The sequence below is a fragment of the Mobula birostris genome, chromosome 25, assembly GCF_030028105.1.
Source record: "Mobula birostris isolate sMobBir1 chromosome 25, sMobBir1.hap1, whole genome shotgun sequence".
Lineage (NCBI taxonomy): Eukaryota > Metazoa > Chordata > Chondrichthyes > Myliobatiformes > Myliobatidae > Mobula > Mobula birostris.
The window spans coordinates 9,694,111-9,719,490 of NC_092394.1; the positions used below are offsets into that span (position 1 = coordinate 9,694,111).

General features: G+C 44.4%; 1 protein-coding gene across 1 annotated transcript in view; it reads right to left on the reverse strand.

Moving 5' to 3' along the window:
* Positions 1–8,461, reverse strand: part of dph1 (diphthamide biosynthesis 1) — an 814,404-nt gene extending 805,943 nt beyond the window's left edge. The window contains exon 1 of the mRNA XM_072243260.1: positions 8,293–8,461. Coding sequence (XP_072099361.1) covers positions 8,293–8,398 — 106 coding nt within the window. The 5' untranslated portion in view covers positions 8,399–8,461. The remainder of the gene's footprint in view (positions 1–8,292) is intronic.
* Between the last annotated feature and the right edge of the window lie 16,919 nt (positions 8,462–25,380).

Here is a 25,380-nt window from a genome sequence, read left to right on the forward strand (position 1 = left end):
TAAAATTTCTTCCTCTCTTAAATCTATGCCTGCTTGATTTTGATCTTCCTATCATGGAAAAAACATCTGACTACCTACCCTATCTATACCTCTTACTTAATTTTATGTACCTCCATCAGGTCACCCCAGTCCATCCAATCTCTCCCCATAACTAAAGACCTCTAATCCCAGCAACATTCTGGTGAATTTCCTCAGCAACTCTACAGCGCAAACCAAAACTATATGCAATACTTCAAGATTAAGGTTCTTGGACCAAAAAATTGACTATTTATTCCCTCCCTCCCCCACCACCACCACCACCGTAGATGCTGCCTCATCTGTTAAGTTCCTCTAGTATTTTGTATGTTGCTCTGCATTTCCATCATCTGCAGAATCTCGTGTTTACAATACTCCAAGCGCAGTCTAATATTAGTTGTTGGGAAAGCTGCAACATTATGTCTGGATATTTTATATTCTCTTATCACTAAACCAAATTATAGATTCAATTACAAAGATAAAGATTAGTTTTATTTTTTTCATGTACAGTGCTGTGCAAAAATAATCTGTAAAGCGAAGATGTTTTCAAAAATGATGAAAAGCTTCCAAATATCATAAAATGCCCCATAAAGAGCAGTAAACAGTAAAAAAAATAAATCAAATCAATATTTCATGTGATCACCCTTTGCCTTCAAAACTGCATCAATTCTCTTAGGTATACTATCTTGCAGTTTTATAAGAAAATCAGCTGGTAGGTTGTTTCAAGCATCTTGGAGAACTTGCCACAGACTTTTGCTGTCTCACTGTCTCTCCAGGTAACCTAGACAACCTCGATGATGTTGAGATCAGAGGGCACACCATCTGAAACCATATAAAAAATCTAGGATGCCTCAGACTTTTGTACATCAAAACATAGTGAAAATCACCGTTTGTGCCAAATCAAATCAGCATGCCCACAACTAACATTAATCCATACGTCATTGTAACATGGGAAGAAACCGAAGCACGCAGAGGAAACCTACGTGGTCACGGCGAGAATATACAAACTTCTTAGAGACAGCAGCAGAATAGAAGCCTGATCTCTGATGTAATAGCATTATGCTAACCTCTACGCTACCATGTCATCTTTCAATTAGCCAGCATGTCTTAGACCCTGTGCCTTAACCTTCCAGACAAGATCTTGTCAAGTGTCTTACTAAAGAGCACATGGACACCTATTGCTCTTCCTTCATCAATATTCCTAGTTATTATCTCAAAAAAATCAATGAAATTAGTGAGACAAAATTTCTCCCAATACAAATACAGCTATCCTTGATCAACCACTGAGTTTCTAAGTGTACATAAATATATTTGCAATATACTCCAGTAATGTTTCTACCTCTGATTAAAGGCTCACTGACACTTAGCGATTGTTTAAAATTGATAAATGACGTTCAGTAGTTTATCTATCCCATTATTACATCCTCAATAAGCTATTGTTTCCAAGCACTGACATTAATTTATTAATTGTACGTTAATTCTCAGGTGCTTTGCACTTTTCTTAAGAACCATGCTGAAGTTATAGGAAAATGTCAGTTAATTTTTTATGCAAAGGTTCTGGTTTCTAATCTCACTTTTCAGGTCTCAGTGCACACCTTTTAGATTCTCTTCTCCAGTGAACTACAGATGGAGTACTGCATTGTTAGAGGCGTCATCTCTTAGAAGAAAGGTAAACCTTGTTTATCTTCTGCAGAGTATATATATAAAAAATCATGGTACTACTTCAAAACCAGGGGAGTTCTCCCCAGTCCCCTGGCCAACTCTGACGCTTATGGGAGCTTACTCTGCACTGATGAGATAGTTTCCACAAAGTGAGGGTCTGCAAATAGACTTCATTGGCTGCAAAGTACTTTGATACATACTGCAGTCATGAAAGTACCTGTGTGTATATATTCTTTCTTCTTGAAAGCACCTTCTTCAATACATACTGTACTGTGCAAAACTCTTACGCATGCATATGTAGCTACAGTGCCTAATTACTTTTGCACAATAGCGTAGTAATTTTATGTATTGCGCTGTACTGCCGCCCAAACAAATTTCATGACATATGTGAGTGCCGATAAACCTGATTCTGACATGAGTCTCTATCGTGGACTGAGAGTGGGAAGGGAGCAAGCAGAGGGGAATCATGGTTGGGGAACGGATAAGGGAGAGAGAATGGAGTAGAAAGCACCAGAGAAACATTTTGTAATGATCAATAAACCAGTTGGAATTAAATGACCTTGTCTGGTATCTCAGGACTGGTCATGTCTGCATCTGCACTGCTCCAGCACTCCTTCTCTGCCACCTGCCCCACACCCCTCCTATGGCGCTGCACCCTCGCCATTCCCAACATCCTTTGCTCTCATCAGATTTACAAACTCACGTTCTGCTCCAAGTTGACAGATACAGTAATGTGCAAAAGTCTTAAGCACCCCAGCTATATACAGTGGCATGCAAAAGTTTGGGCACCCCGGTCAAAATTTCTGTTACTGTGAATAGTTAAGTGAGTAGAAGATGAACTGATTTCCAAAAGTCATAAAGTTAAAGATGAAACATTCTTTTCAACATTTTAAGAAAGATTAATGTATTATTTTTGTTTTGTACAATTTTAGAGTGAAAAAAAGGAAAGGAGCACCATGCAAACGTTTGGGCACCCCAAGAGATTTGAGCTCTCAGATAACTTTTACCAAGGTCTCAGACCTTAATTAGCTTGTTAGGGCTATGGCTTGTTCACAGTCATCGTCAGGAAAGGCCAGGTCATGCAAATTTCAAAGCTTTATAAATACCCTGACTCCTCAAACCTTGTCCCAATAATCAGCAGCCATGGGCTCCTCTAAGCAGCTGGCTAGCACTCTGAAAATTAAAATAAATGATGCCCACAAAGCAGGAGAAGGCTATAAGAAGATAGCAAAGAATTTTCAGGTAGCCGTTTCCGCAGTTCGTAATGTAATTAAGAAATGGCAGTTAACAGGAACGGTGGAGATCAAGTTGAGGTCTGGAAGACCAAGAAAACTTTTCAAGAGAACTGCTCGTAGGATTGCTAGAAAGGCAAATCAAAACCCCCGTTTGACTGCAAAAGACCTTCAGGAAGATTTAGCAGACTCTGGAGTGGTGGTGCACTGTTCTACTGTGCAGCAACACCTGTACACATATAACCTTCATGGAAGAGTCATCAGAAGAAAACCTTTCCTGTGTCCTCACCACAAAATTCAGCATTAGAAGTTTGCAAAGGGACATCTAAACAAGCCTGATGCATTCTGGAAACAAGTCCTGTGGACTGATGAAGTTAAAATAGAACCTTTTGGCTGCAATGAGCAAAGGTATGTTTGGAGAAAAAAGGGTGCAGAATTTCATGAAAAGAACACCTCTCCAACTGTTAAGCACGGGGGTGGATCGATCATGCTTTGGGCTTGTGTTGCAGCCAGTGGCACGGTAAACATTTCACTGGTAGAGGGAAGAATGAATTCAATTAAATACCAGCAAATTCTGGAAGCAAACATCACACTGTCTGTAAAAAAGCTGAAGATGAAAACAGGATGGCTTCTACAACAGGATAATGATCCTAAGCGCACCTCAAAATCCACAATGGACTACCTCAAGAAGCGCAAGCTGAAGGTTTTGCCATGGCCCTCACAGTCCCCCGACCTAAGCATCATCGAAAATCTGTGGATAAACCTCAAAAGAGCAGTGCATGCAAGGCGGCCTAAGAATCTCACAGAACTAGAAGCCTTTTGCAAGGCAGAATGGGCAAAAATCCCCCAAACAAGAATTGAAAGACTTTTAGCTGGCTACAGAAAGCGTTTACAAGCTGTGATACTTGCCAAAGGGAGTGTTACTAAGTACTGACCATGCAGGGTGCCCAAACATTTGCTTCGGGCCTTTTTCCTTTTTTGTTATTTTGTAACTGTGAAAGATGGAAATGAAAAAAGTAATCTTGCTTAAGATATTAAAGAAATGTGTCATCTTTAACTTTATGCCTTTTGGAAATCAGGCCATTTTTTACTCACTTAGCTATTCACAGTGACAGAAATTTTGACCAGGGGTGCCCAAACTTTTGCATGCCACTTTACATGTGTCTAAGACTTTTGCATGTTACACTACAGTACAGTACAGGCTTTCCGGCCCATAATACTGATCTGGCTTTATAACCTTCTAATCCTTCCCTCTTACATAGCCCTCCATTTTTCTATCATCCAGGTACCCATCTAAAAGTGTCTTAAACGTCCCTAATCTATTGGCCTCTACCACTACACTGGCAGTGCATTCCACATACCCACCACTCTGCGTAAAATAATTTACCTCTGACATCCCCCCTATACTTTCCTCTAACTACCTTAAAATTATGCCACCTCATATTACATTTGGGAAAAAGCTGCTGACCATCCACACAGTCTACTTCTCTTATCATCTTGTACACCTCCACCAAGACACATCTCATCCTCCTTTGCTTCAAAAAGAAAAGCCCGAGCTCGCTCCATTTTACTCGAATCTTCAATGGCTTAATGCATTCTACTAATGACAGTAATAGCCTTCCATAAGTTTTTCACTTATTCAAGGAATAGCAGGAGACCTCCTTTCCGGTCATTGTGAACAATTGGACATTATTACACCACTGTTGGAGCTTACTTCTCTAAATTGGCCACTTTTTATTCCTATTATACCAGAACTTGTAATGCACTTCAAGGTATGAAGTACACTTTGAGGTTATGAGAGGCATTATATAAATTTAACTAATTACCAAATGACTGGAAATATCACTCTGCTCATAGAATCATACAGCATGGAAACAGGCCTGTCGGCCCAACTGGCCCACGCTGACCAAGATTCCCAACGAAGCTCATCCCATTTGCTCATATTTGATATGAAAAAAAAGACAAAGATTAGCTTTATTTATCACATGGAGGACAAATGGAAGAAACCCACATAGTCTCAGGGAGAAAATACAAACTCCTTACAGACAGTTGTGGAAATTAAACCCCGATCGCTTGCGCTGTAAGGCATTACACTAACTGCTACGCTACTTAAAAGTTTATCCAAACAGGTTAAAACTGCCAAACACTGCACAGCAAAACAAACCACTACTGAAGTGAGAGTCTACAGCAAAACACTGAACCCATTCTGCATTTTCCCTGTTTGTCCCAATATCAAGTAGTGAGACCATGGAAACTGTACAGATTGAAAAGGAGGAGGTGCTTGCTGTCTTGAGGAAAATTAAAGTGGATAAATCCCCGGGACCTGACAGAGTGTTCCCTCGGACCTTGAAGGAGACTAGTGTTGAAATTGCGGGGGCCCTGGCAGAAATATTTAAAATGTCGCTGTCTACGGGTGAAGTGCCGGAGGATTGGAGAGTGGCTCATGTTGTTCTGTTGTTTAAAAAAGGATCGAAAAGTAATCTGGGAAATTATAGGCTGGTGAGTTTAACGTCAGTAGTAGGTAAGTTATTGGAGGGAGTACTAAGAGACAGAATCTACAAGCATTTGGATAGACAGGGGCTTATTAGGGAGACTCAACATGGCTTTGTGCGTGGTAGGTCATGTTCGACCAATCTGTTGGAGTTTTTCGAGGAGGTTACCAGGAAAGTGGATGAAGGGAAGGCAGTGGATATTGTCTACATGGACCTCAGTAAGGCCTTTGACAAGGTCCCGCATGGGATGTTAGTTAGGAAAATTCAGTCGCTAGGTATACATGGAGAGGTGGTAAATTGGATTAGACATTGGCTCAATGGAAGAAGCCAGAGAGTGGTGGTAGAGAATTGCTTCTCTGAGTGGAGGCCTGTGACTAGTGGTGTGCCACAGGGATCAGTGCTGGGTCCATTGTTATTTGTCATCTATATCAATGATCTGGATGATAATGTGGTAAATTGGATCAGCAAGTTTGCTGATGATACAAAGATTGGAGGTGTAGTAGACAGTGAGGAAGGTTTTCAGAGCCTGCAGAGGGACTTGGACCAGCTGGAAAAATGGGCTGAAAAATGGCAGATGGAGTTTAATACTGACAAGTGTGAGGTATTGCATGTTGGAAGGACAAACCAACGTAGAACATACAGGGTTAATGGTAAGGCACTGAGGAGTGCAGTGGAACAGAGGGATCTGGGAATACAGATACAAAATTCCCTAAAAGTGTCGTCACAGGTAGATAGGGTCGTAAAGAGAGCTTTTGGTACATTGGCCTTTATTAATCGAGGTATTGAGTATAAGAGCTGGAATGTTATGATGAGGTTGTATAAGGCATTGGTGAGGCCGAATCTGGAGTATTGTGTTCAGTTTTGGTCACCAAATTACAGGAAGGATATAAATAAGGTTGAAAGAGTGCAGAGAAGGTTTACAAGGATGTTGCCAGGACTTGAGAAACTCAGTTACAGAGAAAGGTTGAATAGGTTAGGACTTTATTCCCTGGAGCGTAGAAGAATGAGGGGAGATTTGATAGAGGTATATAAAATTATGATGGGTATCGATAGAGTGAATGCAAGCAGGTTTTTTCCACTGAGGCAAGGGGAGAAAAAAACCAAAGGACATGGGTTAAGGGTGAGGGGGGAAAAGTTTAAAGGGAACATTAGGGGGGGCTTCTTCACACAGAGAGTGGTGGGAGTATGGAATGAGCTGCCAGATGAGGTGGTAAATGCGGGTTCTTTTTTAACATTTAAGAATAAATTGGACAGATACATGATGGGAGGTGTATGGAGGGATATGGTCCGTGTGCAGGTCAGTGGGACTAGGCAGAAAATGGTTTGGCACAGCCAAGGAGGGCCAAAGGGCCTGTTTCTGTACTGTAGTTTCTATGGTTTCTATCTGAGGTGCTCCAGTATCACACTGTTCTCCAGTATCTGTGCAGTATCACGCTGCTGACCACATTGCCCACGTATGCTAATCCCATAATCTACACCATTCTTGGTTTACCTGTCCAAATGTCTTTAAAAATTGTAATTGTATCTACATCTACCACCTTGTTCTAGATAACCACTGAATGAAAAAACTTACCACCCAGATCCCTTTGAAATTTAAACACGAGGAATTCTGCAGATGCTGGAAATTCAAGCAACACACTTAAAAGTTGCTGGTGAATGCAGCAGGCCAGGCAGCATCTCTAGGAAGAGGTAAAGTCGACGTTTCGGGCTGAGACCCTTCATCAGGACTAACTGAAGGAACAGCTACTAAGAGATTTGAACGTTGGCTGTACCTCTTCCTAGAGATGCTGCCTGGCCTGCTGCGTTCACCAGCAAATTTGATGTGTGTTGCTTGTCTCTTTGAAATTACTCATTTTTCAGCTTAAATCTGTGTTTTAGACTCATTTTGATGGGGAAAAGATTCTGACAATCTACCACAGTGTTCCCACCATCTGAGGAGCTGCTGCCACACGCTGCCCCCAGTCTGCCCCGATACCTAATGGACTCTTGTCACCCCTGTCTCTGTACTGTCCCTGTGTTGGAAGGGCTGCTGTCACCCCTCCAACACAGGGGTCCTAGCACAAGAGGGTCCACTCAAACCGTCTGTCCCTCTATCCAGGAGATTCCCTCACAATGCTGTCCCAGTATCTAGGAATCCCTTCACGCCCCCTGTTCTGGTACCCTAGAGTCCTCCTCACATTTCCAGTCCCGGTATTGGGGTGGGGGGGGGGGTCGTTTCTGGTACCGGGGAGTTTCTACACACACACACCCCTATCCCAGTACCCAGGGGTCCCCTAATGCATCCAGACCTAGTATTTGGGAATCTCGATACACTCTTATCCCAGTACCCGTGGATCCCCTCATATCCTGTCTGGTAATCGGTGGTCCCCTTACACCCCTAACCAGCTATCCATGACCCCACACACCTCCAGCCATGGTATTTTGAAGTTTCCACACTCTACCCCGGTACCCAGGGTAACCTCACACCCCTGACTGGGTAGCTGGGGGGTGGGGGTCCCCTCACGCCCCTAACACAGTATCCAGGAGTTCCCACACACCCCATTGTCCCAGTGCCCCGGGGTCCCCACACACCACCTGTCCAGGTATCGTGGGGCTCCTCACACTGTCTGTCCCGATACTCGGGGTCCCCTCTTCACCCCTGTCCGGGTATACAGGGGTTTCCTTATACCCACCTAGAATCTAAGATTTCCCTCACACCCCTTGTTCCAATACCCGAGGGTCCCTTCAAAATCCCTGTCCCGGTAATCGGGATTTCTCACACCCCCTGTCCGGGTGTCCAGTTATCCGAGGGTTCTTTCACATCCCTTGTCCCGGTATCCGCGGGGATCCGTCACAGTCACGGCGCCCCGCTCCCCTATTTCCCCGGCCGACCCCGGACCCCGCGCACACACCTGCAGTTGTGGACCGGCTGCCGGCCTTAGTGCCCCGGGACAGGGCCAGCTGCCGGGCAAGTTCGGGGCCTGGGTCCCGGCACCGCCGCTCTCCGGCCTCCGCCATCGCTGACTCACGTGGGTCGCAAAAAGACAGCGGCAATCGCACGCGAGCGGGTCGATGCAGGCCTGGCAGTGGCTGCGGCCGATCGATGGCGGGGCGGAGGGAGACGGCCGTGAGGGGACAGAGAGTCGAAGCGGGTGCGGACTGCGGTGAGAAGAGGGCTAGACTGTAGGAGAGGGTAGACTGTCATGAGGGGACAGACGGTGGGAGCCGGGGGGTGTGTGTAGGGGATTGTAGACTGTCATGAGGGGTAAAACAGTGAAGGTGGTGTGGACTAAAGGAAAGCGTAGTATGTTACGAAGGGACAGACTGCAGGAGGGTGTGTGGGTTGTGAGAGAGTGTGGACTGTCATGAGGTATACAACTGTAGGGGAGGGCAGACTTGTGAGGGGAGTGAGGGAGAGTACGATGGAAGGGGGTAAATTTTCATGAAGGGACGGACAGTAGGACAGATGTAGCCTGTAGGAAAATAAACATTGTGTTGAGGGGCAGACAGCGGGGGAAGAGTGCAGACTGTAGTGAAGGGAGGGGAGAAGACATTGGGGGGAGGGGGAGGAGTGTAGATTATAGCGCTGGACAGATCATAGTGAAGGTAGGGCTAAGGCAGTAGTGCTGAAGGTGTAGACTGTAATCGAGGGTAGACTGCAGTGGGGAGGGAAAGGGATAGATTGTAGGAGGTACTCTGCTGGGTGGCTCCCCAGCATCCAGGACATCTTCAAAGAGTGTTGCCCTAAAAAGACAGCATCCATCATAAGAAATAGGGGCAGGAGTAGGCCATCTGGCCCATTGAGCCTGCTCCACCATTCAATAAGATTGTGGCTGATCTGGCCATGGACTCATCTCCACCTACCTGCCTCTTCCCCATAACCCTTAATTCCCCTACTATACAAAAATCTATCCAACCTTGTCTTAAATATATATATTTATTGAGGTAGCCTCCACTGCTTCATCGGGCAGAGAATTCCACAGAATTTCCCACTCTCTGGGAAAAGCAGTTTCTCCTCATCTCCATCCTAAATCTACTCCCCCCGAATCCCCTAATTGAGTATGGGTTGAAGTAGGAGAAGCTAGGCTGTAGAAGGGGAGAGGGTAGACTGTAGGGGTAAACTGCAGGGAATAGCCAGTGGGTTGTACACTCTAAGCAGGGTGAAAACTGTAGGGGAAGGGTAGACTATAAGGAGTAAACTATGGGAAGTAGACTGTAGGCTGTACATTGTAGGCAGGTGTAGACTAGGGGGATTGGTAGTCTGTAAGGGTCAGACTATGAGCTATATTTGCCGGGGGTAGGTAGACTGTAAGGGGTGGACTGTAGGTTGTACATCTTAGGGGGGTAGATAGACTACAGTGGGTATGTAGACTGTAGGGGGTACACTATAGGCAGGGGGTAAATTGTAGGAGGAGAGTGGGAGTAGACTGTAGGGTGATTGGTAGACTGTAAGGGGTAAACTGTATGGAGTACACTATAGGCAGGGTGCAGATTGTAGGAGGGGATTAGGGTAGACTGTAGGGAGGACACTTGTAGGGGGATTGGTAGACTAAGGGGTAGACTGTAGGGGGTACATTATAAGCGGTAGACTTGAGGGAGCAAACTGTAGGTAGAGTGGGAGGGATGTGGGGGTAGACCATAAGGGGTACTCTTGTAAGGGATTGGTAGACTATAAGGGGTAGACTGTAGGGGGTACACTTGTAGAGGGATTGGTAGACTGTAAAGGATACACTGTAAAGGGATTGGTAGATTAAGGGGTTTACTATAGGGGGATTGGTAGACTAAGAGGTAGACTGTAGGGGTATTGGTAGATCAAGGGGTAGACTATAGGGGGATTGGTAGACCAAGGGGTAGACTATAGGGGGATTGGTAGACTAAGGGGTAGACTGTAGGGGATTGTAGACTATAAGGGGTAGACTGTAGGGGTACACTTGTAGGGTGAGTGGTAGACTGTAGGGGGTACACTGTAAGGGCATTGGTAGACTAAGGGGTTTACTATAGGGGGATTGGTAGACTAAGAGGTAGACTGTAGGGGTATTGGTAGACCAAGGGGTAGACTATAGGGGGATTGGTAGACCAAGGGGTAGACTATAGGGGGATTGGTAGACTAAGGGGTAGACTGTAGGGGATTGTAGACTATAAGGGGTAGACTGTAGGGGTACACTTGTAGGGTGAGTGGTAGACTGTAGGGGGTACACTGTAAGGGCATTGGTAGACTAAGGGGTAGACTGTAGGGGTACACTATATGGGGATTGGTAGACTGTAAGGGGCAGACCATAGGGGCTAGACTGTAGGGTGGGTGTAGATTGTAGGAGGAGAGTGGGGGTAAATTGTAGGGGGAGCAGGGGCACACTGTAGGGGAGAGAGTGTAGACTGTCAGGAGTGCCTGTAAGGGGAAGTAGATTGTAGGGGTAGACGAGCGCAGAGAGACTGTGGGAGTAGGTTGGGGAAAGGAAGGGTTAGGAGCGAGCATAAGGAATAAAGGTTGACAGAGGGGGGAGGGATAAACTGTAGGTAGAGAGGGTAGATTGTAGGGAGAGTCTGGGGGGGTAACTGAGGAGGAGGGGGTTGTGAGTGGGTGGGGCAAAAGGTACAAGAAAAGAGGTAGACAGAGAGATGGAGAGAATAGAGATACTGAAGGGAGAGGTAGGATGAGTGGGAAGGGTAATCAGGGTCACAGGAGGGCTAAGCTATGAGGCACTAGTCTATAGGGGTGGGTGGGCTGGACTGTGATGGTTAAACAACAGAGGGGGAGAAGCCAGGTTAGGGGTGGTGGCTGCGTGGACAAAGAGGTGGAGGATGTGTGCAGGGCACGGGGGGAGGGCTCAGAGCCAGGAATGGAGGGAGAAATAGGAGGTAAATTCGGAGATAGATGGGGTCAAAAAGGGGGTGTGGATGGAAGGAGAAAGGCAATGCAAGGAGGAGAGATTAAAGAACTGAGAGAGTTGGAGGGGAGGGGGGAATAAAAGGGGCTGTGGAAGAGTTTGACGGGAAGAAGCTGAGGTGTGTGAAGGGGAAGAATGAGGGCAGGAGACAGTGAGTGAAAGTGAGGGAGGAGTAGCAGAGAATAGAGCCACTTGTTAGAGAGGCTCAGGAAAGGAGACAGATGAGAAAGGCAGGGACCGATGGAGGAGAGCAGATGGTGAGGGTATATCACCACTGTGGTTTTCAGGAGATGACAGAGAGCAGAACATTTTCTCCCAGCCTCCTCCCTTATGAAGAAGGGCAGGGGCAGACTGCGGGGAGTGGAGTTAGGGCCTAGACTGGGGAGGGGTGGAAACAAGAGACTGAGGAAAGAGGATGGGGATCCAGTGGGATACAGAGGAGGAGGAGGAGGAAGAGACCAAATTGTCTTCACCTTTCTTGCTGGAGAAGTTCTTTGTTGGCCCATAGGTATTGCACTCCTGACAAATACTTCAATTTTCTTTCAAACACCTTCATTGTTCATCTATGGTTATTTTAGCACATGGAGGCAGGAAACACAAAAGAGAGATCAGGCTTTGAAAAACCAATCCATTTAAGTTCTACTCCTCTGACCTTTTATCTGTAGTTCTGAAGAGTTTTCCTCTTTCAACTTTTGATACAGATTCCTTTGATGCCTCTATGTATAGCCTGGAGAACGAGAAGATATTCTTGACTGGGTCTCAGGTCTGAGTGAGGATCAGTAGGACCACCAGTGAGAGCAGGGAGAAGGCAGTTTGCTGAAGGCTCTGAACTTATTCCTAGGTGCTCTCACCCTCTAGCAGTGATTTATCTGGGCCTAATTCACCTTGGTCCTCTGGATCAGCTCCAAAGCACCAGACATGCACCAACAGCTGCATGATCTCTTTGAAAATATAAAAAAATACAGAGATAATAGAAATCTCAACCACAAGCTGCAAATAATGATAACAATCAGCAGGTCAGCCAGCATGCACAGAGAGAAGCAAGATTCAAGTTTACTTATTACGTGTACATTTATTACAGAGATGGGAACCAGAGCCCCAGAACAGATAGTGGAATTGTTGTGGAGAAAGATATGGTTAAACCTACATACCAAATCAGGAATCAAAAGGTCAAGCATGGTAGGACTAATATTCTGAGCTGCATATATTTCAATGCAAGGAGTATTGTAGGAAAGGCAGATGAACTTTGGGCATGGATCAGCACGTGGAATTATGACATTGCAGCTATTAGTGGCAGGGTGGAGATACGTCTCTACCAAAGTAGGTGTAAGGCGTTCCTTCTCTCCACTAGCCTGCAGGTCACCCTGGGGCAAGGTGTAGCACTTTCTTAGCTCCCTGATCAGGGTCACATGAAGCCATGAGAGCAGGTGGTGGATGGTCGTATGAGCAGCTGGTGTATACCACAAGTCCTGGTTATGCAACCACTGACGCAAGGCAGACAATCTCTGAGGAGTATTGATAATGGCTGGGGTTACTCATCTTGTAAAGACACTGCCCAGAAGAAGGCAAAGGCAAGCCACCTCTGTAAAAGAACAATTATGGTCACAAGCAACACTCACAAAATGCTGGAAGAACACAGCAGGCCAGGCAGCATCTATGGAAAAAAGTACAGTTGATGTTTCGGGCTGAAACCCTTTGGCATGACTGGAGAAAAAAAAGCTGAGGAGTAGATTTGAAAGGTGGGGGGGAAGGGAGAGAGAAACACAAGGCAATAGGTGAAACTTGGAGGGGGAGGGATGAAGCAAAGAGCTAGGAAGTTGATTGGTGAAAGAGACAGAAGGCCATGGAAGAAAGAAAAAAAGGGAGAGGATTACCAGAGGGAGGTGATGGGCGGGCAAGGAGAAAACATAAGAGATGGACAAGGAGGTAGGAGTTGGGGGAGGGGGAGGCATTACCGGAAGTTTGAGAAATCGATGGTCATGCCATCAAGTTGGAGTCTGCCCAAATGGAATATAAGGTGTTGTTCCTCCAACCTAAGGGTGACCTTATCCCAACAGTGGAGGAGGCCATGGATGGACATATTGGAATGGGAGTGGAAAGTGAAATTAAAATGGGTGACCACTGGGAGATCCTGCTTGTTCTGGTAGATGGAGCATAGATGCTTAGCGAAGAGGTCTCCCAATCTACGTCAGGATATACAAGAGGCCACATCCGGAGCACCGAACACAGTATATTACCCCAACAGACTCATAGGTGAAGTGTTGCCTCACATGGAAGGACAGTTTAGGGCCCTGAATGGTAGTGAGGGAGGAGGTGTAGGAGCAGTTGTAGCACTTGTTCTGATTGCAAGGATAAGTGCCGGGAGGGAGATCAGTGGGGAGGGACGAATGAACAAGGGAGTTACGTAGGGAGCGATCCCTGCGGAAAGCAGAAAGTGAGGGGGGAGGGAAAGATGTGTTTGGTGGTGGGATCCAGTTGGAGGTGGTGGAAATTTCAGAGAATTATGTGATGGACATTGAGGTTGGTGGGGTGGTAGGTGAGGACAAGAGGAACTCTATCCCTTGTGGGGTGGCAGGAGGATGGGGTGAAGGTAGAAGTGTGTGAAATGAAAGAGATGTGCTGAGGGCAGCATTGATGGTGGAAGAAAGGAAACTTATTTATCTGAAAAAGGAGGACATCTCCTTCATTCTAGCTGAGAGCTGATGGAGGAATTAAGAGAAGGGTTTTTACCAGTAGTAGGTTAGGACAAGGTATGGTCCAGGTAGCTGTGAGAGTCCGTTGGTTTATAATAGATATCGGTGGATAAGCTACCTCCAGAGACAGAGACAGTGAGATCGAGAAGGGGAAGGAAAGTGTTGGAAATGGACCGGGTGAATTTGAGGGCAGGGTGGATGTTGGAGGCAAAGTCGATGAAATTGATGAGTTCCGCACGGGTGCAGGAAGCAGCACCAATGCAGTCAAACCATTATGGTCACAGACTATTATCACTCACGTCATATGACATGGAACATAATGATGATGATGAGACATTAGTGAGACTTGGTTGCAGGAGGGCCAGGACTGGCAGCTCAGTGTTCCGGGTTCTGTTGTTTTAGACATGATAGAGCAGGAGGAATTAAAGGGGAAGGGGAGGCATTTCTCATCAGGGAAAATGTCACGACAGTGCTCAGTCAAGACAGACAGAGAGTTCATCTAGAGAGCCTTTATGGGTAAAACTGAGGAATGAGACCACGTTAGTGGGATTATATTATAGACCACACAACAGTCTGTAGGATTTAGAGGAGCAAATTTGTAGAGAGATCGCAGACTGTTGCAAGAAACATAAGGTTGTTTTAACTTTCTATGTATTAATTAGGACTCCCATACTGTGGATTTACAACTTGTTATACAACTTGTCCCAATCCACACTTGTCAGATCCTTTCTGATGGGAAAAAGTTTGTGAAATGTGTTCAGGAAAGTTTTCTTAATCAGTACATAGAAATCCCAACTAGAGAGGGTGAGATACTAGATCTCCTATTAGGGAATGAGATATGGTAGGGGACAGAAGTTTGTGTAGGGGAATACTTTGCATCTAGTGATCATAATGCCATTAATTTCAAGGTAATTAGGAAAACAGATAGATCTGATCCTCAGGTTGAGATTCCAAATTGGAAAAAGGCCAATTTTGATGGTATCAGAAAGGATCTGGTAAGTGTGGGTTGGGATAGGTTGTATTCTGGCAAAGGTGTATTTGGTAAGTGGGAGGCCTTCAAAAGTGAAATTTTGAGACTAGAGAGTTTGTTAGAACCAGAAGGAACAAATGAGGAATTTGAGGAGTATAAGAAATGCAAGACAACACTTCAGGAAATCAGAAGGTTGCACTAGTAGACAAGGTGAAGGAGAATCCTGAGGGATTCTACATATACATTAAGAGCAAAAGGATTGCAAGGGACAAAATTGGTCCTCTGGAAGATCAGAATGGTAATCTACCGGTGTAGCTGAAAGAGATGGGGGAGATCTTAAGTTGATTTTTTTACATCTGTAATAACTCAGGAGCTACATACAGAGACGAGAAGTGAAGCAAAACAGCAGCAAGGTCATGGATCCAATACAGATTACAGAGGACAAGATGTTTGCTGCTTTGAGGCAAACTAAGGTAGATAAATCCCTAGGGCCTGACAAGGTGTTCCCTGTGGGAGGCTAGTGCAGAATTTGCAGAGGCCCTAGCAGAGATATTTAAAGCACCCTTAGCCATGGGTGAAGTGTCAGAGGATTGGAGAATAAGAAAGGCCCTAAGAATATTCCAGGAAATTATTGGCTGGTGAGCCTGACATCAGTAGTGGCAAAATTATTGGAAGGTATTGCAAGGGACCGTATGTACAAGTGAAACCCCACTGGTTTCCTTGGCTGTGTAAATCTAGGGAAGACACACTCCAGTCCCACCAAACCCATGAGGTTGAGACGGTTCTCCCACCTCAAACCACGGTTTGTGTGGATGCTGTGTAATTTGCTACCCTGTTACAAATTAGTGCCATGGAATAACAGACAGCACACTGCATATGATTAAACAAATTATACTTATGAATCTTAACTAAAGGGTTAGTAAAGAAAAGAAAGAAGAAAACAATAAGTGCCTATTATAATTAAACAGCCAAATGTGCGCAAGTTGGAGCTCAACTGTTCCAAATGTCATACATAGTCACCAATCCTCAGTAGACTCCAGCCCTTTGCTCCATCAAATTACAGCCTCCCACCAGGTCAAATCCTATGACGGGTTCCCTCCAGTGTCTTCTCTCTTCACCTCCCGCTGTTTGTTATGTCTCCCTGCTCGCTGGTGAAAAATGGAAACACCTCCTTCTCCCTTGTTAGGGAGAGAGAGAATCTGCAGTATGTCATATGCCGGACGAAACGCGAAGTCTTTGGGGTAACTGCAAGACTGTGTCTTTGCTACTGTTTTGCTCACGCTGAGTGCTCGGTAGTGGTATCGATGCTTGCTGATGGGAGGTTGGTCAAGAAGGTTCAGTCGCTTGGCATTCAAGATGAGGTGGTTAATTGGATTTATGGGAGAAGCCAGGGAGTGGGTAGTAGATAGTTGCCTCTCTGATTCCAGGCCTGTGAATAATGTTGTGCTGCAGGGATTGGTGCAGAGTCTGTTGTTGTTTGTCATCTACTGTATATCAACAATCTGGGTGATAACGTGGTAAACTGGATCAGCAAATTTGCGGATGACACCAAGGTTTGGGGTGTAGTGAACAGTGAGTAAAACTATTAAAGTTTGCAGCGGGATTTGAACCAGCTAGAAAATGGCAGATGGAATTTAATACATACGAGTGAGAGGTGTTGCATTTTGGGAGGACCAACCAGGGTAGGTTATACACCGTAAGCAGTAGGGGACAGAGGAATGTACTAAAACGGAAAGATCTGTGAGTACAAATGCATAATTCCTTGAAGATGGCATCACAAGTAGACAGGGTCATAGACAAAAGTTTTGGTACGTTGGCCTTCGTAAATCAATGTATTGAATACAAGAGTTGGGATATTATGTTGAAATTGTATAATACATTGGTGAGGCTTAATTGGGAGCATTGTGTCCAGTTTTGGTCACCTACCAACCAGAAAGATGTAAAAAGATGTAAATAAAATTGAATGAGTGCAGAGAAAATTTAAATGGATGTTGCCGGGACTTGAGGACCTGGGTTATAGGGAAAGGTTGAATAGGTTAGGAGTTTATTTCTTAGAACATAAAAGACTGAAGGGAAATTTCAATAGAGATATACAAAATTATGAAGGATATAGATAGGCTAAATGCAAGCTGGCTCTTTACACCAAGGTTGGGTATGACTCTAGAGGTCATAGGTTAAGAGTGAAAGGTGAAATATCTAAGGTGAACATGAGGGGAAATGTTTTCATTCAGAGAGTGATGGGAACATGGAATGAGCTACCAGCAGAAGTGGTGGATGCAGGTTCATTTTCAACATTTAAGAGAAACTTAGATAGGAACATGGACTGAAGGGGTGTGGAGGGCTATGGTCTGGATGCAGGTTGATGGGAGTAGGCAGATTAATAGTTTGGCACAGAGCGGATACACCAAAGGGCCTATTTCAGTGTTGTAATGGGTTCTGTGATTTTATGACTACATCAAAACAAACAGTGAAATGTGTTGTTTCCATTAACAACCAACACAGCCGAGGATGTACTTGGGGGGGGCAGCCCACAAGTGTCACCATGCATTCCGGCATCAACATAGCCACAATGCTCACCAGAACAACACAGAACCCAACAAAACAGAACACAACAACTGACAAAACAACAACAGCAAGACAAGCCCAGTTCCTCCCCAACACAGTCTTGCATTTGGACTGGGACATGCAGATTTTGGGACTTCAACTACCCCAAGAGGTAATGTGTTCATATGATTCTAGTCCAAAAACTTTTAAACTAAAAAAATGGTTAAAAACATGAAAAGGGAAGTTTCTTAAAATACAAAGAAAGATGACAAAACTTACAAATATTTTAGAATGGTGTTGTAAGATGCCTTTCAATAGTTTTAGTAGAGAGCATGATCTGATTCCAGGGTAACTAAGTATTTTATGTTTAGTAATTTCCAGCAACGTACCGTAATCTCCCAAGGTACAACTACTGTATGTGATCTGGTAGTAAAATATGTAATTTATTTTATGACAGGTAAGTATCAGAATTAGGTAATTTCATGTTTTGTGGCAGCAGTACAGAATCATAAAAAACTATAAATTTCGATAAGAAATATACATAAAATGTAAATTAAATAAGCAGTGTGAAGAAAGAGCAAAAAAATCCAAAATAAAAATAGTGAGCCATAAACGCAGGAGATTCTGCAGATGCTGGAAATCCTGAAGCAACACACACAGAATGCCGGAGGAACTCGGCAGGTCAGGCAGCATCTTGGTAATGAAAAAAAGGCTGATGTTTCTGACCGAGACCCTTCTTCAAGACTGGAAAAGAACTGGGAAGACTCCATAATAAAATGGTGGGGGGAGGGGAAGGAGGCTAGCTAGAAGGTGGTAAGTGAAGCCAGGTGGGTGGGAAAGGTAAAGGGCTGGGGAGGAAGGAATCTGATAGAAGAGAGCGGACCATAGGGGAACGGGAAGGAGGAGGGGACCCAGGGGGAGGTGATAGTAGGTTCATTTCCTTTTAGAAATCTGATGGCAGAGGGGAAGAAGCTGTTCCAGAAACGTTAAGTGTGTGTCTTCAGGCTCCTGTACCTCCTCCTTGATGGTAGCGATGAGAAGAGGGCATGTTCTGGGTGGGGGGGGGGGCCTTAATGATGGACACTGCCTTTTTGAGGCATCACCTTTTGGAGGAGTCCTTGATGCTGGGGAGGCTAGTGCCCATGATAGAGCTGGCTGAGTTTACAACTTGCTGATCAGTGAAATGGCCCCTTTACACCAGACAGTGATGCAACCAGTTAGAATGGTCTCCATGGTACATCACAAGATCAAAAGATCACAAGACAAAGGAGCAGAAGTAGGCCATTCGGCCCATCGAGTCTGCTTCGCAGCTCCCCCATGAGCTAAACTATTCACCCATCTAGTTCCAATTTCCGGCTTTTTCCCCATATCCCTTGATACCCTGACTAATTAGATACCTGTCAATCTCCTCCTTAAACACCCTCAATGATCGGGCCTCCACAGCTGTATGTGGCAACGAATTCCACAAATCCATGACCCTCTGGCTAAAAAAATTTCTCCTCATCTCTGTTTTAACTGGGTACCCTCTAATTCTAAGACTATGGCCTCTTGTCCTGGACTCACCCACCAAGGGAAACAACCTTTCCACATCTACTCTGTCCAACCCTTTCAACATTCGAAATGTTTCTATGAGATCCCCTCTCATTCTTCTATACTCTAATTTCTACATGTGTAGAAATTTGCCAGAATTTTGGTAAGATACCAAGTCTCCTCAAACTCAATGAAATATAGCCACTGACGTGCCTTTGTAATTGCATTGATTGCCCTTTCCACTGCTGATCCTTCACTGAAGACTGGTGTGTGTTCCCTTGACTTCCCCTTCCTGAAGCCCACAATCAATTCCTTGGTCTTACTGACATGAGTACAAGGTTATTGATGTGACATCATTCAACCAGCTGATCCTGTACGCCTCCTCTTCACCATCTGAAATTCTTCCAACTATAGCGCAAAGTTCAAAGTAAATTTATTGTCAAAGTACATATACAGTACGTCACCATGTGCAGCCCTGTATTTTCTTGTGGGCTTATTCAATAAATCCATAATAGAAAATAACTATAATAGGATCATTGAAAGACTGCACCAACTTGGGCATTCAACCAGTGTACAAAAGACAACATACTGTAGAAATACAGAAAGAAAGAAATAATAATAATAAATAAATAAGCAATAAATACCAAGAACATGAGATAAACAATCTTTGAAAGTAAGTCCATAGGCTGTGGAACATTTCAAGGATGGGGCAAGTGAAGTTGAGCGAAGTTATCCCCACTGGTTTGAGAGCTGGATGGTTGAGGGGTAATAACTGTTCCTGAACCTGGTGGTGCAAGTCCTGAGGCTCCTGTACCTTCTTCCTATGGCAGTAGTGAGAACAGAGCATGGCTTGGGTGGTGGGGGTTCCTAATGATTGATGTTGCTTTCCTGCGACAACGCTTCATGTAGATGTCACCGGTGGGTAGGGCTTTACCCATGTCATCGGCAAATTTATTGATGCATCTGAGCTATGCCTAGCTACACAGTTGGTAATGCAGAGAGAGTAGAAGAGTGGGCTAAGCATGTATTCTTGAGGTGCGCTAGTGTTGATTACCAGCGAGGAGGAGATGTTATTTCCAATCTGCGCTGACTGTGGTCTCCCAATTAGGAAGTCAAGGATCCGGTTGCAGGGGGAGGTACAGAGGCACAGGCTTTGGAGCTTGTTGATTAGAACTTGGGTGGCGAGGTGGAGATACGTCTCCACCAAAGGAGGTGTAAGGAACTCCATTCCTCCACTAGCCTGCAAGTTACTTTTGAGCAAGGTGTAGCATCTGCTTAGACCTGGTCAGGGTCACTTAAAGCCATGGGAGCAGGTGGTGGATGGTCATATGAGCAGCTGGTGCACATCATATCCTGGTTATGACCACCAATGCCACTGAAGGATATTGATAATGGCTGGGTAACCCATCTTGTAAAGACACTGCCCAGAAGAAGGCAATGGCAAATCACTTCTGTAAGAAAATTTGCCTAGAATAATCAAGTCAAGTCAAGTTCATTTAACTATATACATGTATAGAGTATAACGTATATAACCATATAATCTATATAGAAAGAAGACAACGTTTCTCCGAACTTGGGTGTAATGCACAGTAGTACACATAATACACATAACACATGAATTTATTAGATTATGAGAACACTCAGTCCTCTTTTTATTGTCATTTAGAAATGCATACATGCATTATGAAATGATAAAATGTTTCTCCGGAGTGATATCACAGAAAACAGGACAGACCAAAGACTAACACTGACAGAACCACATAATTATAACATATAGTTACAGCAGTGCAAAGCAATACCATAATTTGATGAAGAACAAACCATGGGCACAGTAAAAATAGTATCAAAGTCCCGAGTTGACCGAGTCCCCGATAGCAGGCGGCAAAAGGGAGAAACTTCCTGCCATAAACCTCCAGGCACCGTCAACTTGCCGATACCTTGGAAGCAGCCGACACTGAGTCCATCCGTCCAAAAACTTTGAGCTTCCGACCAGCCGCTCCAATACAGCCTCCCGAGCGCCATCCTCTGCCGAGCGCCTTCGACCTCGCCCTGGCCGCTGAAACACGCAAAGCCGAGGATTTCGGGGCCTTCAGCTCCGGAGATTCCGGTTACCACACAGTAGCAGCAGCAGCGAAGCAGGCATTTCAGAAGTTTTCCAGATGTTCCTCCGCACTCTCACGTCTGTCTCCATCAAATCAGAATTGTACACAGTCCCCTACTTGACAGATTACAGATATCATGTCGCGCCGCCATCTTCTCCTCCTATGAAGGTAAGGATAGAATCTACAGATGAATCAAACATAAGTTACAAACTAAAGTGCATTAATATTAAATATTGTAAGGTATAGAATAGATTAACCAGTGACACTTCAAATATGATGCAGCAGAGAGTTCAGAAGCCCAATGGCCTGGGGGGAAAAAATTGTTTCTCATTCTGACCAAGTGAAGATCATGGTCAAAGATCATGATCTCCCATGTCCTATGACATGGCGCATAATGATGATAATGACGATTAGAACCAAGGGTGTGATGGTGTTGAACACTGAGCTGTAATCAATATATAGCAGCCTGATGTAGGTATGACAGTTTTCCGAGTGGTCTATTTGGCCCACCAAATCTATGCTGTTCTGAAACTTGTTCTCCCACACATTTCTTGTAGCCTCTCAAGAAGCCCATCAGCTCACTCCTCCCCCTCCTTATTCTCCTGCCATCTTCTTACACTAGAAGTAGTTTTTAGGGGCTACTAACTTACCAGCATATCTTTGGGATCTGGGAGGAAACCAGAGCATCTGGAGAAAATCAGGGTGAGAATGTGAAAACTGCACACAGACAGCACCCAAGGTCAGTATTGAACTCACCAAAGGCGCAGCAGTGAAAAGGGTGAACAAATTCAAGTTTCTTTGTATCAGCGTTTCTGAAGATCTATCCTGGGCCCAACATGTTGATGCAATTACAAAGAAGTCATGCCAGCAGCTGCATTTCAGTCGGAGTTTGAGGAGATTTGGTACATCATCAAAGACTAGCAAATTTCTGTGGATGTACCGTGGACAGCATTCTAACTGGTTGCATCATCGTCTGGTATGGGGGGGTGGGGGGGGGTCACTGCACAGGATCAGAAAAAGCTGCAGAGGGTGCTAAACTATGTCAGCTCCATCCTAGGCACTAGCCTCCTCACCATCAAGGGCACCATCAAAATGTAATGCCTCAAAAAGGCGGCATCTATCATTCAGGATCTCCATCAGCCAGAACATGCCCTCTTCTCATTGCTACCATCGGAGGGGAGTTACAGGAGCCTGAAGGCACACACTCAATGCTTTAGGAGCAGCTTCTTCCCCTCCTTTACAGACAATGAACCCATGAACATGACCTCACTACTTGACTCTCTTGTTTATTTATTTTATTGTGACACAGCGCAGAACAAGCCCTTCCGGCCCTTTGAGCTGCAATGCCCAGCAATCCCCTAATTTAACCCTAGCCTGATCACAGGACATTTTGCAATTACCAACGAATCGACCAACCGGTATGCCTTTGGACTGAGAGAGGAGACTGGAGCACCTGGATGAAACCCACACGGTCATGGGGAGAACGTAGAAACTCCTTCCAGTCAGCAATGGGAACTGGACCCAGCTCTCCTGTACTCTAAAGTGTTGTGCTAGCCACTATGCTACCATGCCATCCCATTTTTCAACTACTTACTTATTTTTTATATATTTCTTATTGTAACTTATATTAATTTTTAATGTATTACACTGTACTACTGCCAGAAAACGATAAATTTTATGACAAATGTCAGTGATAATCAACCTGATTCTGATGCATGGGACCAGCCGGCACTAATTGCTGGATTTCTGTGCCATTCTAGAGACAAGCTTATATTTTTGTCTCCTTTTTGGTTTACTTGAAAACATTTTTTCCATGAATTTATTGGAGATAGGGCAATGATTCAACAATTAGATTCAGTGGTGTGTAAAAGTTGGAAGCTACCTTTTGAAACCTTTGAAAATACACCCAGAGGCCACTTTATTAGTTACACCTGCTTGTTAATGCAAATATCTAATCAGCCAATCACGTGGTAACAATTCAAAACAGAAAAGCATGCAGACATGGTTATTGTTCAGACCAAACATCAGAATGGGGAAGAAATGTGATCTAAGTGACTTTGACCATGGAATGATTGTTGGTGCCAGACCGGGTGGTTTGATTATCTCAGAAACTACCTGTCTCCTGGGATTTTCAAACACAATAAATAGCCTCTAGATCTTACTGAGAGTGGGGCGAAAAATGAAAAAAATACAGCAGGATGAAGAAGTAGTAGAAGGGTAGGTTAGTAAGTTTGCTGATGACACAAAGTTGGCGGTGTTGTAGATAATCTGGAGGGTTGTCAGAGGTTACAGCGGGAAATCTATAGGATGTAGAACTGGGCTGAGAAGTGGCAGATGGAGTTCAACCCAGATAAGTGTGAAGTGGTTCAGTTTGATAGGTCGAATTTGAAGACAGAATATAGTGTTAATGGTAAGACTCTTGGCAGTGTGGAGGATCAGAGAGATATTGGGGTCCGTGTCCATAGTACCCTCAAAGCTGCTGCGCAGGTTGACAGTGTTGTTAAGAAGGCGTATGGTGTGTTGGCATTCATCAACTGTGGGGTTGAATTCAAGAACTGTGAGGTAATGTTACAGCTATACAAGACCTTGGTCAGACCCCACTTGGAGAACTGTGTTCAGTTCTGGTCACCTCACAACAGGAAACTATAGAAAGAGTGCAGTTGAGATTTACAGTGATGTTGCCTGGTTTGGAGAGTGTGCCTTACGAGAATAGGTTGAGTGAACTTGGCCTTTTCTCCTTGGAGTGACAAAGAATGAGAGGTGACCTGATAGAGGGATATAAGATGTTGAGAAACGTTGATCATGTGGATAGCCAGAGGCTTTTTCTCAGGGCTGAAATGGCTAACATGAGGGGGCATGGTTTTAAGGTGCTTGGAAGTAGGTACAGGGGAGATGTCAGAGGTAAGTTTTTCACACAGAGAGTGGTGGGTGCGTGGAATGCACTGCCAGTGACAGTGGTGGAGGTGGATACAATAGGACCTTTTAAGAGTCTCTTGGATAGGTACATGGAGCTTAGAACAATAGTGGGCTATATGGTAGGGGAATTCTGGGCAGTTTCTAGAGTAGGTTATATGGTCAGCACAACATTGTGGGCCAAAGGGCCTGTAATGTGCTGTAGATTTCCATGTTATATGCTCTATGTTCATCCATCATGCTCCTGAACCTGCATGGATAACATCACTCACATCAACTGTGAACTGATTCCACTAACTATGGACTCACTTTCAAGGTTTCTACAACTCATGTTCTCAGTATTATTTGTTTACTTAGTGATTATTAATATTTGGTCTCTTTCTATTTGCACATTTTGTCTTCTTTTGCATATTGTTTTTGTCATTCTTTGTCTGTAGTTTTTAATTGATTCCATTGTATTTCTTTGTTCTACCGTGAATGCCTGCAAGAAAATGAACTTCAGAATAATATATGGTGATATATATAGATCATATATTTACTTTGAACTTTAACTCTATAATATTACATATTTCAAGCAAACTTCGTCTTAGCTGTATATTCATTATTGATGGTGGTTGTGAAACCGCATGAAGCAGTTGCTATTTACACACAGTGGTCAATGATATTGGGGCAGGGTCTCCACTGTCATTTTTTATGACAGAAGCTGCTGAGGTACTTTTACATCCAATTTTCTTCCATTGGCTACTCTGGAAAACCATAAAGTAAGATAGCTCAAAGGATATCTTTTTATAGGGTCTATCATATTATCCCAAAGCTTCTTCTAGTCAGACTGGCTGCTGTATTTTCTACATTGCGAAAGTTCTTTATTACCTGACTAAACTTCAATGCCTATGGTGTGCTTTGGCATTTCCAAAGAGCGTGTCAGCCCCTTGTAAATGGAAACTCTTGTTTTTATCGCTCCATATCTAACAGGCAGCTTGTTTTCCCAATTCACGATTCAGAAAGAAGCTCTTTTATCAGGAGATTCCCTGCTCAAAAGAATCAGGGGGATAGTCAAAAAACCCTTTGTAAAGGACAGTTTTGAAATCTCAGAGCAGAAATGAGATTGTTTGAAAGTCTCAAAATAATCATATTTGATATTCTTGACAGGTAGGGGAACTGCTGTCTACAGTCAGGAAGGACCTTTGATGAATGCCTGAAACAGAATAAGGTGGAAGTACTCAGTAGGTCAGGCAGCATCTGTGGAAAGAGAAACAGGCTAAACACAAGAGATTCTGCAGATGCTGGACATCTTGAGCAACATGCAGAAAATGCTGGAGGAACTCAGCAAGTCAGATGGCACCTGTGGGGAGGAGTAAACAGT